Source organism: Solanum tuberosum, unplaced genomic scaffold (genome assembly GCF_000226075.1).
Source record: "Solanum tuberosum cultivar DM 1-3 516 R44 unplaced genomic scaffold, SolTub_3.0 scf00102, whole genome shotgun sequence".
Taxonomy (NCBI): domain Eukaryota; kingdom Viridiplantae; phylum Streptophyta; class Magnoliopsida; order Solanales; family Solanaceae; genus Solanum; species Solanum tuberosum.
The window spans coordinates 1,687,367-1,694,000 of record NW_006239028.1 but is presented as its reverse complement, the minus strand read 5'-3'; the positions used below and the strand labels follow the sequence as shown (position 1 = coordinate 1,694,000).

The 6,634-nt window shown below is 26.6% G+C and overlaps 1 protein-coding gene across 1 annotated transcript; it reads right to left on the bottom strand.

The window, feature by feature from the left end:
* Positions 1-4,371: 4,371 nt before the first annotated feature.
* On the bottom strand, positions 4,372-5,373 carry LOC102604739 (uncharacterized). The gene is made up of 3 exons (XM_006348903.2): positions 5,256-5,373; positions 5,080-5,164; positions 4,372-4,966 (listed from the first exon to the last, which is right to left on the bottom strand). The coding sequence occupies exons 1-3, from the start codon at positions 5,259-5,261 to the stop codon at positions 4,674-4,676; spliced, it is 384 nt and encodes a 127-aa protein (XP_006348965.1). The 5' UTR covers positions 5,262-5,373; the 3' UTR covers positions 4,372-4,673.
* Between the last annotated feature and the right edge of the window lie 1,261 nt (positions 5,374-6,634).

The window sequence follows — 6,634 nt, the reverse complement described above, 5'->3', positions numbered from 1 at the left end:
TAGGATTGATACTTATAAGTTATAATATGAATCATAATATATTGATCTCTATAAAGTATTTTGAGTTTTGATTGTTTTTATTGTAATATTTTCAGATTATATTAAAAAATAGTAATATATAATTTAAATTTGTTTAAACACAATAATTCATTAAATTATTTAATTAGAGTTCATATTAATAACAAGTATCAATAATAATTCATAAGTTATCAAGTCAGTATAGTATAGAGGTGCAAGACTATAACATTAATGCGTAAACACTCTCTTAGCTTGTTTTTTTTTTTTTTGAAAATACTCTTAGCTTGTTGTTGACTAGGGATATCACTTAATTATTTAAATATGTAGTTTAATTTTTTTTAAACATAATAATTAGCAAATATGCAAAACTACAACATTATGTGTAACTATCTTTGGTGTAAAATAGGATCGTCGCTTATGAACCATATGATTTTAAGTATTTCTATAATGTGTCGATGTAGACTAATTCTAAAGTACTTTGAGTTTTGATTGCCATTATTGAAATATTTTCAAATTATATTTTTATTTTTTATGCATAGCTTAATTTCTTTTAACATACTAATAATTACTACAATTATCTAATTAGACCTCATATTAGTAACAAATATAAGTAATGATTCTCAAATCATCAAATTGACATAACAGGGGCACAAGACTATAATATTTGGCTCTTTTGGTTTGTTATCTAGGGTTGATACATATGAACTAGAGTGTTTTGAGTTTTGATTGTTATTATTAAACTATTTACATTATATTTAAAAAATTATGTAAAATGTAATTTAATTATGTAATTTAAATCTATTTATATAATAAATACAATAAAATTACTTAATTATAAAAATTCATAATCAGTTTCAAAAAAATATTAATTTGAGGGAAAAATAATTTTAATATTATGACTTATAACTATGTAAACTTAATATTTTAACAAATCATTTAATAACAAACATTTTTTTTATAAAACAACAAATAATACTAATAAAGAAAAATATATATGTTATGAAACTTTGATAGTTCATGCTTAACAAATTTGTGTTGTCATTATCATTGGAGAACTATGAATATGTTTTTCTTTCATTTTTTTTTTATAAAAAATTATTTTGAAATCATGAAGAACTTTCTATATCCTTTCCGTGTTATTATAATTTTTCAATGAAGCGCCGTCAACATTTTTATCCAAAAATATTTGTATACGTCTCTAGTACAAAAATAAAAAATAAAATATTAATTTTAATGAGTCTTTATTTGTGAATGATATAATTCATATACGATCGTGGATATGACAATCACATAATAAGAGAAACATTATTATAGTTTCAATTTTCTTCATATTTCGCTCATATACATTCTAAGTATAATCAAATAAAATATATTTTTATTATTTAACTTCTTTCTAGAAATCGATGTGTAACAACGACTCCTTGAAATAAATAGGAGTAATTATTTTGCCAACTGGGTCAATTTCAAATATTAAATTTTGAGTATTATAGATATAAATTTTCAATATTTAAATTTAGATATAATTTATCTTTTCTAGATTAGAAATTATAAAGTAAAATAGATCATCTACACTTTACTCCTCTTTTATAGTTTTTAAATTTTCTCTTTTTATCATTAAGAAATAAGAAATGGAATATAAATAAACAAAAAAAGAATAAGTAAAAAGGAGGAATTTTTGAAACTGAAAAAAGAGATATATTTTTTACTACTTTTTTTATTATGTAGTTTTTTACTACTACGCTTACATTTTTAATTATTTTTTAAAACATTTTTTTTTTTTTTTAGATCTTGAAAATTTCAAGAGGGTAGAGTGGGTGAAAATTATGTTTTCTTTGGTGGATTTTGTGGTTCATTTTTAATGTTTAACTATGAAATCATAAATAATTAATCTCATCAATCATTTTTAATGCATTGAAAACATAATTGAAAAATATATTCAATATTTGAGTTAAAGGATAAAATTGTCCAAAAATAAACTAGCTTATAGTGTGAACATGTCCTTTTACCATTCTAGCCAAATTATGGCCAAATTTTTTTGGTCAGAAGAATTTTTCCTATCGTTAATTATAGTTATTTCTCTATAATATTTTCAAGACATTGTATTTACCCTTTTATTTAAAGTTTCTGAAGAGCGTGTAAAGTCAATAATGAACAAGTATTATTGGACAGAGGGAGTATTAGTTACCTAAAAGATTCATCTTAGTAGTTTTTTAAAAATATTTAATGTGATTAATGAAGAATAATTAATGTATTTAAGACAACGAGATTCCTTTTTTTTTATTAATAAAAAACTACTTTTTTCAAGGTGTATGTAATTAATTTTTAATATATTTTAAAAATTGTGAAACTTAGTTAAGAAAGATGATATTAATCGTTCGATTATTTTGAGTATATTTCAACAAACATAGCTAAAATAGTCACATTCAAAACAATACTTTATTTTCTAAAAATTCTACTTTTCAAAACCTTTGATCAACAAAACAATTTAAAATATTTTCCTCCGTGCCAAACACTGTTGGAAAATTATATGCACAGCGGAAACATATTCGAATCTTACTGCTTACATGAATAATAGATAACCAATAATCGTTTATGCTAGATCACATAATCATGCTAGAACACATAAACATACTGAAATTTAATTCGATAAATACCTCTTGAAGCGTGAACATATACCTTCAAGCGAATCCCCAAGTTATACAGACCTTCAAGTGAATCTACAAGATAGCTATGGTCTTCTACAGTGATCCCAAGTTCACATCTGAACTCTCTCAATACTTGGGTGGGCAAGTATGAATAGAAAACTAATCAATCTAGGGTAGGAAGAATCCCTAATTATAGAGATTTCTTCACAGTCCAAAGAGGAGAACCAAACACACGTTATTTTTCATCAACCGAAAAATACACGCTAGTTTTCCTTTTATAAGAAAACTAACGCCTCTCCCCTTTTCCCTTTAGAATTAGGATTTTGAGTTCTAGTTAAATATGGGCACTGGAGGGACCACATAATTAATTACTGAGGCTTCCTATTATGGAAATATTTCCAAATAATTAATTTGAATTATTCTTACCATAATAAATTACAAATCATTCCACTAGAAATTCGTAATTGCACTCCTCTATTTATATTTCGTAATTCCCCATTAAACACTTATGTAATTCCCCATGTTAAGATTTCAGATACTAATCAATAAATTAAATTACTGACGAATTTAACTTAATGATTAATTTCCTTTAGAGCACTACTTAACTTATTTCATGTGTCGGATTCATAAATCCACTTGCAAGGTTTAACACGATGAAAACTTATAAGTTTCTCAAAAAGGCATATCAATCAATCTCTATAACGAGACATGGATTTCATCAACTAACTTATTATTTCACCAATATATATTATTATCATCCAACTTACCAGGCATATTGACCCATCTCAGAATCTCACCTTTTAATAAATCAAAACGATAATTAATATATACAGATCATAATAGTTATATCAGGATTAAGAATATAAGTACATTTAATAGTTTAGAGAATATGTTTTGTCAGTCAGTCTAAAACAACTATCTCTACTCGGTCCTGTTCAATACATAAAAAATGCACTAGCACAAGAAGTTGGAACTATACCGTTCCCATAATCAAGATAAATTACCTATAATCTTGTGCTACAATAGTACCGATGGCATGTCCAATTTCCATCCTAGATTGTGAACAAAAAACTTTATACTTATAAGAACCGATGATTTAATCATCTGTGTATAAGCTAAAACTCTACACACTAAATCATCTACTATATAAGTAAATAGACACCATAAACGAATATATGATCTATTAAAATTGAGCAAATATTTATTCTATAATAAATATTATTTCTTAACACATAGTTAATAGTATATATCCCAACAAACACACCATTCATATACTTTTCTCCCACAAGCTTGAGTTGAAATGACAAACCTTTTTCACAATAATCACACACTGATTGTGTGGTTCTCGAAATAGATTATATATGAAAATTAAATAACCCAAAATAAACAGCTTGTGTTAATCTAATCTTAGTACAAGGAAAATTAATACTCCCGCATTGCAATTTCGTGTTCTTATTTAGTTTAGATGAAACTTCTCTTTGTGTTTATAAAAGTCCACCATGTTTAGGTATATTACGGATTCAGAACATAAATTTTATGTAGTATACTTTAAAAGTTACTCTATCATAATTGACATTATATTTTTGAAGCTTGTCTAATATTTGTTGCAGTTTCAGTAAACGTTTACACATTAAATTTATACTCTATATTAAAAATACTAAATTCAAATAAATTCGACAACATAGATAAAATCACTCAGATCATCCAATTATACGAAAAATCATATATTTTAATATTTGAAAGGCATGTACAAAGACCCAAAAAGATGGGGAAAAAAAAACCAAAACTCTTCATCTACTAGATAGTCCATTAAGCTCTCTGGACAGGGACCAAAAACTTCAATGATACACCATACAAGTTCACGTGAACCAAATAGCTTTCGCTCAAACTCTATAGCCCTATCTATTAACATATCAATAAATATTTGACTGTGAATACAGTTAATTATATTGAATCCCTCTATTCCAATACTATACACTCTGTTTTCCATAGGCAACCGAAAATTGTCATTCACATAATGGAACAATTGGATTCGCCATAGGAATCTGTAACTTGGTAAACTGGGTATTGATAAGACGGATAGGCATAATAATACGAGCCAGGTTGTGACTGAACCATCGCAGCTGCAGCTACGGCTGGAGCTGGAGCTGCAGCTGCGGGGCCACCACCAGCCGGGCCAACGCTCACCAAGTCCGCCTGACCCAAATTCTTCCTCAATAAGCTCGTTAGAGTCGCCGCGTCTACTTCTCCCACAACTTCCAATTGGTTCTTTCCGTCCCCTGTTATAGCTGCTGATTCCACACCTAAGTAACAAAAATTAACAATACATATATAATCAGCTTTGAGCCAAATTCACACGATTTTTTTTAATTAACATCAATATGAGACTTTATTCGATACATTTGATTGAAATTACCTGATTGAGAAACAGCAATCTTGAAGGCCTTGGTTCGATATTTCTGATTGTTTCCATTCAAAGATAGTCTGATAACAACTTTTTGCTGCACAAATTTAACAACATTTGTTAATAGATAAGAGTTGAATCATATACTTAAAAAAAATTTAAAATTACATTTAAATTAATTTGTATACCTTCATTTTGTTTGTTTGATGGGGAATTAAAGTTTGGTTAGGAGTATAATTGAGTAGGCAGAGAGAGTAAAAGAGAGGAATATTTGAAATGCTGAGAAATTGCAGTGAGGAGTATTTGTATATTCTTCTCTATTTATAGAGTTGTAAGAACAGTATTTATTTGAAATAACGCGTGTTGAAGAAGAATGATTCAGTCATCCGTCAAACTCCGCACGTTATAAAGTTGACTTAGTTTTCATCGTCTGAATCCATAAAAATAAAATGATTGTTTAAAATATACCGTGTCTAACAATATTTAATCCACTATTAATTTTGCACATTTCTTAATAAACTTTAAAAAGAAGGATAATTTTATTATATCACTTTTTGAATATAATAAATACGGATTCGGTTATTCTCAATTTCTCTTCTCTTCATTTTCCTCAAGTTCTAGCTTGAATTGGAAACACATGTCATAGTTAGATTTAATGGTTGAGATATGATTGATTAAAACAAAGTCCTAACCATAGTTATTTACTTTCATATATTTGATTCTTAAATATTTTGGCAATCCATTATAGTTTCACTAAATATATTAAAAACTTTTCTTTACTGCCCTGCCTACATATTTTAAACTTTTACTAAATATTTTTACTTTATTGAAAAAAATTATAATACAGTTAAACGATTTTATTATTCTAATAGAGTATTAAGAGCTACAATGTCTATAGAGTAATATGGACTCCATTTAGGGAGTAAAAAATAATTTAAAGTTGAGTGACAAAATTTATTTTACTCATAATTTTTTTTAAAAAAAATTAGGTCGCAATTTTTAATTTTTTATTTGACAAATATTATTTGAGAAATGACAATCGTCAGGGAAAAAAGTAAAAAAAATCAGCAAAATATTACTCAAGTAATTAAGAAAAGAAATTTAAAAAATATATATTTAGGAAAAATATAATGTAAATCTAGAATTGTTGGATTGCAAAATTATTTAAGAAGCAAATATATGAAAGTAAATAACTATGGTTAAAACTTTGTTTTAATTAATTAGATCTCAACTATTAATTCTAAACTATGACATGTGTCTCCAATCCAAGCTAAAATTTGGAGAAAATGAACAGAAATTAGGAATAAGTGTAAAATTATTCATTATTTCATAAAGTGGACAAATATTTTTGGACATCCCAAAATAGTATAATGCACAACTATTGTTGGACGAAGGGAGTACTCTTCCGTCTCAATTTGCATGACACACTTACCTTTTAGATTTGTAACCACATGAATAGTAGTCATCGTTTAGACCATAAATTTTAAAAATATTTCTTTTAATTCTTAAATTTGCGTCAAATTAAATAGTAGTATCACGTAAATTAAGACGGAACCAATATATGTTT

What these genes read in the sequence shown, in the direction of transcription:
- LOC102604739 (XM_006348903.2), bottom strand. An exon ending in GATTGCTGTTTCTCAATCAG is followed by an intron (nt 4,967 to 5,079) that starts GTAATTTCAATC and finishes TTTGTTACTTAG; the next exon opens with GTGTGGAATCAGCAGCTATA.